At 42.3% G+C, this 12,677-nt stretch overlaps 1 protein-coding gene across 1 annotated transcript in view; it reads right to left on the minus strand.

Moving 5' to 3' along the window:
• The window catches only part of LOC136434631 (proton myo-inositol cotransporter-like), a 35,174-nt gene that overhangs the window by 20,523 nt on the left and 1,974 nt on the right, over positions 1 to 12,677 (minus strand). Inside the window, exons 2-10 of the mRNA XM_066427545.1 lie at positions 4,243 to 4,346; positions 4,177 to 4,187; positions 3,956 to 4,009; positions 3,721 to 3,831; positions 3,231 to 3,341; positions 3,100 to 3,177; positions 2,627 to 2,707; positions 2,171 to 2,382; positions 1,840 to 1,878 (exon numbers count right to left, since the gene is read on the minus strand). Coding sequence (XP_066283642.1) covers positions 1,840 to 1,878; positions 2,171 to 2,382; positions 2,627 to 2,707; positions 3,100 to 3,177; positions 3,231 to 3,341; positions 3,721 to 3,831; positions 3,956 to 4,009; positions 4,177 to 4,187; positions 4,243 to 4,346 — 801 coding nt within the window. The remainder of the gene's footprint in view (positions 1 to 1,839; positions 1,879 to 2,170; positions 2,383 to 2,626; positions 2,708 to 3,099; positions 3,178 to 3,230; positions 3,342 to 3,720; positions 3,832 to 3,955; positions 4,010 to 4,176; positions 4,188 to 4,242; positions 4,347 to 12,677) is intronic.

Below are 12,677 nucleotides of genomic sequence, written 5' to 3' on the forward strand. Positions count from 1 at the left end.
CCAAGATGCCCTGCTGATGCCGTGTACATGTACACTGTTTTCAATGACATGGAAAACTGCAGGTTGGCAGAACTTGCACATACATTGTCTTTGATTCTATCTGCAATCTGGAAAATCTTCAGAGTCGGTAAATCACAGCCTACTGATGGGCATCGAGAGCCTTGGGGAAAAGTACTCATTGGCAAACATTTTTCTGAAAAAACTGTGAGCAACAGGACTGGCGGTAATTCAATCCCTGCACTCTGTAATGTCATAGATACAATCAATGATTCTCTTTGCAATGACACCAGAACATCAAGGAAGCTGTAGCTAGCTGAGAGGCAACCTGCTATTTTCCAAGAAAATGATTTACATGGTAATGAGAGCTTCCGCGAAAATTCCTCACAAACATTTCCGTGATAACTGAGAAACAGCACAGGTGGTGATTCAATCCCTACCCTCTGTAATGTCATAGAGAGAATCAGTGATCCCCTGCATGTGCAATGACACCAGAACATCAAAGAAGCTGAGAGGCACCCTACAATTTTCTGGGAAAACGATTTACCCACAGATGCCCCGCTGATGCTGAGTAAATGGCTTCCGGGAAAATTGCAGGTTGCCGGTACTTTTCCCCATCTACGCTGTGGCAGGATTGCATTCAGCATCCGCAGGACAAGTTTAAGGTCGCACTGATATATTAAGAACGGTGCAATGGCCTAGTGGGTAGTGTGTTCGCCTTGCATACTGTAGGTCGTGGGTTTGATCCTGACTGGATCATACCAAAGACTCTAAAAACGGTACACCTGGGAAAGAGTATGGAGTTAAACACACACCACTCACTACCAGTGGACTAGCCCCCTGCTGCTGTAGTGATTGTGTGACCTAATAGCTACTGAAACGGAGATGGTAGCCGCCCTATGCACCATCGGTGTGGGAAGGAACTCTGACTTGATTTATTGCTGTTTCTGGAGTAAAAATTGAGCAATTTTTTTCCTGACTGGCAATCCTATTTGAAGTTGGAAGGGACTCTTTCATTTCATACAAGCTGCGATAGGCATCAAGTAATGGGCAACATGGAAGTATGATTTACTTTATATTATATTGCAGACCATCGAATTCATTCATCACAAAGTTGCAGAATGGGGAATTTATTCTTGTACCGTAAAGCCATGTTGATTTGATAATATGGATGACATCAATTTTTGGCTTTTTGTAGATTCCAAAAATATATATCGGAAAACGGATAATAATGTATGCGTGCAACAGAGGGTTGGAATTTGCAAAATGTCCCTTGCTTCTCGTTACCCCACCACTACCACTACCACCACCACCATCACCAAACAACGACTGGGACAGACAAAAATATAAAGCCGGAGACGACCCTTAACTTGACACAGTGGATACTATGCATCAGTTCCTGAGATATGTAACTATGCTACACATGTATTCTTAAGACCCTTGTAATAAGGCAACCATCCTGATCTTGATACAATGTCTACTGTGCACCAGTTTCTAAGACATGACTGTGCCTCAATTCCTTAGACATGCATGCTGTAATTCCTTAAGACCCTTGTAATAAGACAACCACCAGTGATGACAGCCCTGATCTTGATTCAGTTGCTACTGTGCATCAATTTCTAAGACATTACTGTGCCTCAGTTTCTAAGACAGGCAAGGTATAATTCCTTAAGACCCTTGTACTAAGACAACCACCAGTGATGACAGCCATGGTCTTGATACAGTTGCTACTGAGCATCAGTCACCAAGACATTACTGTGCCTCAGTTCCTAAGACATGCATGCTGTAGTTCCTTAAGACCCTTGTAGTAAGACAACCACCCTTGATGTACACATGACTAACCCATCTTCCCTCGGGTGGGTGAAGAAAGATTCCTCTGGACTTCAGGCATAAATCAAAGATGGAAAGAACAAATGAACACACAACAAATATCACATTGAAGCTTGTGCAAAAAATTATGTCACAACAAAAAGTGATTCACAAAATAATCTAAACCACACTGATATAGTGGTTCCTAGAACTATTACTTTCAAATTGTCAAGTACACTGTAAGCTTATAACACAAATGTTTTCAAATGGATATCTAACTATGCTACACAGGATCACTTCACAGGAAGTCAAGTTAATTTTTTTCATCAAACTATTTAATACTAAGCAAAAAAGAAATAACCACCTGACTCTTTCCTCTCCCTCTGCTCCTCCTCGAAGGATTGCTTGATCTGGTCGAACTCCTCGTCCACGTTGTCGAGACCTCGCAGCCTCTTCAGGACCATCTTCCCCATCAGGTTGTCTCCGTGTTGGACCAGCCAGCGTGGGCTCTCGGGAAGGAACAGGAACCCCACGAACTGAATCAGGGAGGGGACTCCAGCAAGGCCTAACATGTATCTGGAACACAAGGAGAAATCTGGGTTACTGAACTGTTACAGTGTAAAATGAGCACCATCTTTCCCATCAGGTTGTCTCCATGTTGGACCAACCAGTGGGGGCTCTCGGGAAGAAACAGGAAACCCACGAACTAGACCAGGGACGGGACTCTGGCCAGGCCTAACATGTATCTGTAAGTGGAGGATAGTCTGTTTTGAAGGGGACATGTCTGGGTTACTGAAATGTATAAAAACATGTTATTGACTGGAAAAAGAAGAGGAAAATCTCTGCCAGGAAGCCTTCGAACTGTATCAGGGACGGGACTCGAGCAAGGCCCAGCATGTATCTGGAACACAAGGAGAAATCTTGGTTACTGAACTGTTGCAGTGTAAAATCAGCACCATCTTCCCCATCAGGTTGTCTCCGTGTTGGACCAGCCAGCGCGGGCTCTCAGGAAGGAAGAGGAAGCCTACGAACTGGACCAGGGACGGGACTCCGGCCAGGCCCAGCATGTTAGCCTGGAATCCATCCTATTTAGCTTCCGGCCGCTACCCAAGCTCCGCTGCCTGGCCAAATTTGGCCAGGCAGCGGAGCTTGGGTAGCGGCCGGAAGCTAAATAGGATGGATTCCAGGCTACAGCATGTATCTGGAACACAAGGAGAAACCTGGGTTACTGAACTGTTACAGTGTAAAATCAGAACCATCTTCCCCATCAGGTTGTCTCCGTGTTGGACCAACCGGTGGGGGCTCTCAGGAAGGAAGAGGAACCCCACAGACTGGACCAGGGACGGGACTCCAGCCAGGCCTAACATGTATCTGGAACACAGGGAGAAATCTGGGTTACTGAACTGTATAAAATCAGCACCAGCTTCCCCATCAGGTTGTCTCCGTGTTGGACCAGCCAGCGTGGGCTCTCGGGAAGGAAGAGGAACCCCACAAACTGTATCAGGGACGGGACTCCGGCCAGGCCTAACATGTATCTGGAACACAAGGAGAAATCTGAGTTTAGTGATCTGTAAGAAATCAGAACCATCTTCCCCATCAGGTTGTCTCCGTGTTGGACCAACCAGTGGGGGGTCTCGGGAAGGAACAGGAACCCTACAAACTGGACCAGAGAGGGGACTCCGGCCAGGCCTAACATGTATCTGTAACATGAGGATAGTCTGTTTTGAAGGGGACATGTCTGGGTTACTGAACTGTATAAAAACATGTTGTTAACGGGAAAAAGAAGAGGAAAATCTCTGCCAGGAAGCCTACGAACTGGATCAGGGAGGGGACTCTTGCCAGGCCAAGCATGTATCTGTAACACAGGGAGAAATATGGGTTACTGAACTGTTGTAGTGTAAAATCAGCACCAGCTTCCCCATCAGGTTGTCTCCATGTTGAACCAGCCAGCGTGGGCTCTCGGGAAGGAAGAGGAAACCCACAAACTGGACCAGGGACGGGACTCCCGCCAAGCCCAGCAAGTATCTGGAACAGAAATGTTTGGAAAATCAGGGATGGCAGACTTCACCCCTAAATCCATACCGCTTCAGAAGTTGTTTTAGTGAACTGTATCTGTACATAATTGCACAAAAAAAACAGAACTGCATACAGGAACCCAACACACTGGACCAGGGACGGGACTCCGGCCAGGCCCAGCATGTATCTGGAACAGGAATGTTTGGAAAATCAGGGATGGCAGATGTTAACCCTTATTCATACTGTTCTGCAACCCTTCAAAAGCTGTATCTGTGTGCTACATAATTATACAAAACACAGACCCGCACATACAAAAAAAAGGTGCCCAACATACTGTACCAGGGAGGGCCAGGCCTAACATGTATCTGGAACACAGGGAGAAATCTGTGTTACTGAACTGTTGCAGTGTAAAATCAGAACCATCTTCCCCATCAGGTTGTCTCTGTGTTGGACCAGCCAGCGGGGGCTCTCGGGAAGGAAGAGGAACCCCACAGACTGGACCAGGGAGGGGACTCCGGCCAGGCCTAACATGCAACATGAGGATATTCTGGTTTACTGAACTGTATAAAATGATAACTGCACACAGAAATACAATAATGTTTTCTGCCTTTTTTCATTCATTCATCCATCCATCCATCCATCCATCCATCCATCCATCCATCCATCCATCCATCCATCCATCCATCCAAACTCAACATCACTGTCCATGGTACTGAAAATCATCAGGTTTCTTCAACGACTGAAAATCATGTTATTGGTTCTGTCATCCATCCATCCAACCATCCAACCTTCCATCCATCCATCCATCCATCCATCCATCCATCCAAACTCGACATCACTGTCCATGGTACTGAAAATCATGTTATTGGTTCTGCCATCCATCCATCCATTCACCCATCCATCCATCCATCCATCCATTCACCCATCCACCCATCCATTCACCCATCCATCCATCCATCCATCCATCCAACCTTCCATCCATCCATCCATCCATCCATCCATCCATCCATCCATCCATCCATCCATCTATCCCACCTCCCAGAACCAAGTAAATGATTTTCTGCAGCCCAAAAGGCTCTCTGTTTATTTTCCTGGGGGCATGCAGGAAATGTCAAGGCAATGCCCGATGACTGACTGCACTTGTCGGGATGGCAATGTGCAACACCTCACATCCTCCCACCTGCAGGGCTCAACATTCATTTTGGGGAATAGGTGCACTGGTGCATACTACTGTAAATGCATTTAAGTTTGTGTGGTTTTTATTTCACGCTAAGGTGAAAATGGAGTGTTAGCGGTGGTTTTAAGTTTGCAGCAGCGGTAAAGTCACATGCTGCTACAGTATTGGACAAAAATGTCCGTGGTGGTTTTAAGTTTGCCAGTCGCCATGAAAACTGCAAAGATAAAACCACCGCAAACATTTCTGCATTTACAGTACCTAACAGAAAAACATTTGGGTGCACAACATGAAATAAAGTATTTTACTGCAAAACATCAAAGATTTTATGATTTAATGTTTTTGACACTGTGATACCAAGAATATGCTGAATGTACTAGACTAGCGTGTAATAGTACTTTTACATACACGTAATGATTTCACCCTATACAAATATCTACATGTAGGCACACCAGTCCACCACAGTAAAAAAAATTGGTGCCTCCAGGACCTGTCCTCCGTCCCTGGACGAAAGTTTGCTTGTTGGGACAGACAAAAATTCACCTTTTCAGTCCCAAATTCTGAACTTTATGACTTGAAATTGATGAAAAGGCATCTAGTTTGCAAGCTTAAAATGATGGATTTAACAATGAACATTGAAAGCATTGCTGGAGACAGCCCTGAGTTTCGATGCACAAAAGTACATAATTATGCAGCCAGTATTTCCAGTCCAGCACACATCCTGACATCTGCCCCAGTGCAGTGGGACTGAAGTGTGCAGCAATCTCTCAGAATATTTCCCAGCGGAACATCGCAGAGATTCCGGCAGTTAATCATCCAATTTATTCTGCAAAGTAAGGAATTACGGCTTGCCGCCATGTCTTCCTCAAGGTCATTTGAAAGGTCGTCCTCTGATCTCATCTGTATTCTTTAATTAAACTTAAAGCTTAATAAGCAAGTGAGCAAGATATTAAGTTACACTGACATAAGCAAGAAACTTAAAGATAGGTTAATGCATGAATGAACAACACCACAGTATGTCCAGGACAAAAGATACATGAAACGGAAGTTTCGGTTTAGCACCATGGTCACACACCACTGGGCCCAAAATTGACCTTGACGTCTTTCCGACATCAGTTACCCACAGACCAAATATTATTACAATCCATCCAGAGGTTTGTGAGTTATGCTGGCCACAAATATCTGGAAACACAAAGTTAACACAACTCACACGGACAGAAAGACACACATACAGACAGACATAGAGTGACCCAAAGCAATATCTCCATTTTTCATGGAGGTAATGAAGACGTTTATTGTTCATTTTTGCCCAACTGTGCTACATGTAAGTACAGGTCACAACAATGACATGTTTTCAAACATATATATGTTGGTATCAGTATAAATTTTTGTAGTCTAGTATATATAATAGGTGGAGCATCTTCTCGCTTCTAATGGAAATGGTAAAAGTGTCTACTAGGATTGTATGGGTTTAGCTATGGTCAGTTTATAAAAAACGCATGAGGAATACAAATTTCTCATTGCTACTCATATCAATATAGCTGTTGTTTGGGCCAAGACCTGCAGTCAGCAAAGTACATTTGACAAATTTGATAAGCCCAAAATGAAGATATTTGAGAACAGAACGGCCATATCACAGATCTAGACTTGTCAGTGCATGTGAACAGTAATAACTGAAAGTAGGCTTACATGTACTTAATGGCTTTATTTTACATAGCTGAAGCATAGGACGCATTACTGAGAAAGATTTGGATGAATCTGTGCCCCCAGGGCAAGCTCTCCGTGCTTCTCTAATCTACGTCAACGATTCTGACAGAGAACAATTTTGCGAAGGAGCGCATATTATCTCCTACAGCATCGCAATCCATCAATGTACAGGTAACGTTAAATGTGCAGTACAACAGCTGGGGCAATTTCGTTCTAGTTACCTTCGCCGAGAAGGATGTGTTTTGCACAGCGTTAGTGAGTGTGTCTGTGTACACGATAACTCAAGAATGCCTGGATGGATTGTCTTGATACTTGGTATGTGGCTAGGTCTTCTTGAGATCTCAAATTGGTTAGATTTTGGCCCCCTAGCAAATTGCTATGGTGCTGCAGCGGAACTTCCTGTTTTGATATCTCGTGTTCTGAAGTTGCTATGGTCATTATTTTGGGTGGTAGATAGCTCTTGTTATATGGAAGTTTTTATGAGAGAGTCGTCTGGGAAATGGTTGTAACTTTTATTTTTCATCTTGGTTGGACCATCTACATGTTTGCAACCATGTGACAGGCTTTCAGCAGATAGGTGGTCACTATTGACAAGGTTCTCAAGGCTTGGGTCAATGAGGACCTCTAAAAAGACCACCAACAGGTGGCCAAGTGACCACCACAATGGTCACCTGTTGGTGGTCTTTTTGCACAGGTGGTCACTAAGACAGGTTTGACTGTATATCAATGGTCAGGTGGTTCTTATGAAGAGGTGGTCACTGGTCACTATTAGTATTACAGGTTTTACACTACATGCATATCCATCAAAAGAAGACAAGATACACTTGTTCATTTTCATCCAGCTCATTCCCATGAAACAGACATAGCTATTCTATTCCCTAAACGCACCTATGCAGAAGATTGATTATTATGCATCAGTAGTAATAGAATTTCCTCAGGCCATGCTCCCATCTGGAAAAGATCTTGCAGAACTCATTCAAAATGAAAACAGAGTCTCAGGGGAAAGTCTGTACCTTGGCACACAGAGTTTTAGGGCGTGGATTCAGTCAGTAAGCTTTCTTCCCAGCCCTTTATTTAATTTACTGCTTTTATCTTACTAAAATTTTACTTGAAGACGTCAGAGAAGCAAGGACATCAATGGAGTGACAAAAAGCTAATCGTCTCCATGCTGAGACACCAAATTTGCATTGGATAGCGGGACCTCTTGCCTTCATCTTTTTCAAAACAAACTATTTTCTATGTATTTCAGTCTTGTGTTTTATGGACGCCTTCATATGCATTTCAGTCATATTTTAGTCATATTTCAGTCATAAACGTCTCAGTGTGGTCTGTGAAAGTTTGTATTGAATTTTGTATCTTGTTCAGTTACATGTACCAGGGCTAACCCTCGGTAATAGTAATAGCCTTTGGCTAGTTGGGTGCCCTAACTGTACTTTTTGGAAGCCAAATAAATGAATGAATAAATGAAATCAAATCAACATTCTATAAGACAAAATGCTTAATCACTGTTGTCCATGGTGCTGAAAACCGTGTTATTGGTTCTGACTGGCTTTCCCTCATGCACAGAAAGAAAAGAAGCCTTGGTTCATTTTAATACAAAAATACCTATTAAACGCCATCAAGTACTGTCATCTTCTTCTGTAATGTCCATCTGCCAAAGAATTGGCAATTACTGACATGTATTGGGTCAACTGACTGTCGGTACACATACAGTTTTAGGGAAAAATCTTCTTTTTTCTGTGCATGATGGAAAGCCAGTCAGAACCAATAGCAGGGTTTTCAGCACCATGGACAGTGACTGTCTCCAAGGCTGTTGAGTTTGTTTTGAAAAAAATGCTTCCTAGCTTTAGCTAATCAGGACTTAGCTGGCTTTAATACAGAACTACCTAGTATATGTCAGTACTGAGATGAACAGCTCCAACTTTGGGTGCACAAAAGCACACATGCACACACACACACACACGCACGCACGAATGCACACACACACACACACACACACGCACACACACACACACACAGCATTTCCAGGCCTGAGAGATAGATGGGATGCTGCTGAAAGAATTGCATCACGATAAGGGAGTGATGAGGCAAGGCTTACTCGCTAATGGGAGAAAGATATAGGAACCATGTGATGGATCTAAACTTAGCCCAGAGCTGGCTTCAGTGTAGGTATTGAGATGATGGTAAGGCAAGATGTGTTTCCGGTCACCTGATCGAACCTAGGAAAACCCGCCAACCCACGCATTTTTCAGCCGCTGGCGAAGAAAATCAAATTTTTGATTAATATGTAACTTTAATGCACAACAATTGTACAAGGAACAAAGTACGGCATCTAACTACGGCATCTGGTACATAACTACAGTTCCATAAGGCTAATCTACCTAATGTAATGAGTATGAGCTTTTGTAATTATTGGAAGAATTTCTAACATCTAGACATTCTTTGATATATTTTCCTATGTATACCATGCAGTGACGTAAACATGGTAGAATCGCTTTCCAGCACGTTCTCTACATTTCTGTTGCAATAGAAAAAGTGATACAAACACAATTATCCACCGAACCTAGGTCCCCTTCAACAATGTTGACATTCTCCTATGTTGGCGGTAGAAATCTAGAAAGATAAAAAGCAATTCTAGAAAAGAGAATACCTACCGACCCTATCCCTTACAGGACTTTCATCAGAAACACAACATTGATTTTCCTAGCCCTTCACGCTGAGCAGGTTTTTGATGTAGTCTGTTGAGTAATGGAGTCAGACAGGAGGGTATCAGAGATCTGCTATCTCTCTGGATAGACTTTGAAGGATGTCCTGTGTCTTCAGCTTGCAGAAACATCTCTGAAACGGATCACTTTTGAAAGTTTGAAAGCTTTCGTGCAAACATTCCATCAGATTTCAGCCGTTAGAAGCCCTAAGTTTTTATGTATTACTAGATGCAGTGAGGTTTCTATTCATCATTGAAAGGGTATTGCGTTTTGTCTTTATTTCTGTTCTGCAAAATTGTATAAAGTTAGATGCCCAGATTTCAACAAAAGTACATTAAATTTGGGTAGTTATTCATAAGACAGCTGTAACAATTACAAAATATGAAGAAAAAAACAATGATTACAGTATCATATATTAGAAATCTTCCTCTGCAACAAACTTAATTTAAGGAGACTTTTTTTAACCTTAGCCCTGCTGTCTAACCCCATAACCAATACAAATTTGGTGCCAAATGGCTATTTGTTTTTTTTCCTGACAACTAAATGGTGTCTTGTCAAAACAAAAGCATCTTTTTGCTACCTATAAGTTTAAAAGAATATTTGACTGACTTCTGGAACTTCCTTTTGCCTAGAAAGTGCTTCAAATTTGTAAACTCCATGTCAGGTTTAATTTGTAGCCCACTTGTGAGAGAAGGTCTCCCTGGCAGATGATCAAATGCATGACGTCAATGACTGTGTTTTAATGAGGAGTAAGAAGTGATATGCACGACTCAACAGGATTGAAGTCGAACACCTGACAGACACCATCTGCTAGCAGGGCTTGAAATACGGAGTTGTGCAAGTACTGCTGATGTCTCAACATGATTTACATTTGAGTGACATTTGCATGTACTACTATCCTTACATGTGACTTTGACATGTTCAACCGTTTTTTTCAGGTAGATGTTCTAGTAATAATTTATTCTGACAGTTCATTCTTAGTGACACTGAAGAAAGTGATGAATGTCACTTGAAACATCCGGAAGTATTTCATGGTCAGAATTTTATCCAGTTTGAATTGTCTTAAGTTTATATATTTCTGATGTCTACCTGTACCTAACCTGCACCAGGCCTGGGTTAATGGGTGAATGTGACTGTTATTAAGTACAGTACTAAGTAGGCACATAGCTGCTTATTCCTCACTTGGATACAACTGTAAATCTTGAAATGGTGGTTTTAATTTCAGGAATATGAGTTTCCATTGTATTCCAGTAATCAGTGCAATAGACTAATGGGTAGAGTGTTCGCCTTGCACACGGTAGGCTGTGATTTTGATCCCCGGCTGGGTCATATCAAAGACTTTAACAACTCTCTCTGGTTACCACTCAGCATTTGCGAAAGAGTATGAAAGTTAATCACACACACCACTACCAGCAGACTAGCCCCCTGCTGTAGAGACTTGCACGAGATGGCACGGGAGGACTTTAACTAATTGTATTACAAATGCACTACAGAATTGCTTCAACTTCACTTAACCTGCTTAAAAGTTAAAGCACAGCAAAAACCTTCTTTCCCCTCCTACTGGGAAAATAAGTCCCCACAGAGATAAATTACAGTTATGCAGCTTCAAACATGAAAGACTTGGGATGTCCAGCACAGTCCAGCCATAAATATCACAAGATAACATCTGTGCTGCCTTACAAAAGTCCAGCTGTGATAGCATGGAGTCTACCTAGCCTGGAGGCAGTAGGAGTTCCAGGAAAAAGGTAATATAGTTCAACAACCTGGCAACGGATTCGGGGAGGAAAAGAGATAAGATTTACACATGCAGCGTACAAGATGTTCACGGCACGTGAAACTAGAGTTCCACGACTCCATATCTTCGCCGACTGATGTTAGCCTTAGCAACAAGCGTATTATCATCGTTTTCCATTTATCGTGCAATAAAGGACCTCATTCTCCATTTATATATATATGCAAATAGAGATCATCTTTTCTACCCAAATAATACAAGTTGTTCAAAGAATAAAAGTCTTATAATTTATCTTTTGGTTGTGTAAAAAGACAAAACAAAGAAGGTTTTTGTAGTATTTCCTCATGAATCATGTAGATGAGGCCCTGCCTTACGAAAGTCCAGCTGAGATAGCAGGGAGTCTACCTAACCTGCAGGCAGTAGGAGTTCCAGGAAAAGGTAATACAGTTCAACAACCCGGCCATGGGCTCGGGGAGGAAAGGAGATTAGATTTACACATGTAGCGTACAAGATGTTCACGGCATGTGAAACTAGAGTTCCATGACTCCATACCTTTGCCGACTGATGTTAGCCTTTAAAGTTAGCAGGAAGCATAATTATCATTTTCCATTTATTATACAAATAGGGATCATCTTCTCTACCCAAATAACACAAGTTGTTCAAAGAATAAAAGTCTTATCATAACAAAGAAGGTTTTTGTAGTATTTCCTCATGGATTATGTAGATGAGGCCCTGCCTTACTAAAATCCCGCTGTGATAGCATGGAGTCTACCTAACCTGCGGGCAGAAGGAGTTCCAGGAAAAGGTAATATAGTTCAACAACCCGGCCATGGGCTCGGGGAGGGAAAGAGATAAGATTTAAAACCCTTGTCCTGCTGGATCCATTTTTACGGGTTGCTCATTAATATTACAGAGCCTGTATGTGAGTCTTGTATATGTACGGGTGGGGGGTATTTTTCATCTGAACAGATTGCACTGCAGTGAAACAAGTTCTTCCTACCTAACCTGCAGGCAGTACTAGTTCCAGGAAAAAGGTAATATAGTTCAACAACCTGCCCATGGGCTCGGGGAGGAAAGGAGATTAGATTTACACATGCAGCGTGCAAGATGTTCACGGCATGTGTAACTAGAGTTCCACGACTCCATACCTTCGCCGACTGATGTTAGCCTTTAAAGTTAGCAGGAAGCATTATCATCATTTTCCATTCATCATGCAAATAGGATCATCTTCTCTACCCAAATGAGCCAAGTTCTTCAAAGAATTAAAGTCTTACTTTAACAAAGAAAGTTTTTGTAGTATTTCCTCATAACTTATGTAGATGAGGCCCTGCCTTACGAAAGTCCAGCTGCGATAGCATGGAGTCTACCTAACCTAAATAAGGACCTCATTTGCATGAATTATGTCAGTTGATCATCTTCTTGAACCAAAATAACACAAGTTGCTCAAAGAATGAAAGTCATCATAACAAAGAAGGCTTTTGTAGTATTTCCTCATAAATCATGTAGATGAGGCCCTGCCTTACAAAAATCCCGCTGC

This window comes from Branchiostoma lanceolatum, chromosome 5 (genome assembly GCF_035083965.1).
Source record: "Branchiostoma lanceolatum isolate klBraLanc5 chromosome 5, klBraLanc5.hap2, whole genome shotgun sequence".
Classification (NCBI taxonomy): Eukaryota; Metazoa; Chordata; class Leptocardii; order Amphioxiformes; family Branchiostomatidae; genus Branchiostoma; species Branchiostoma lanceolatum.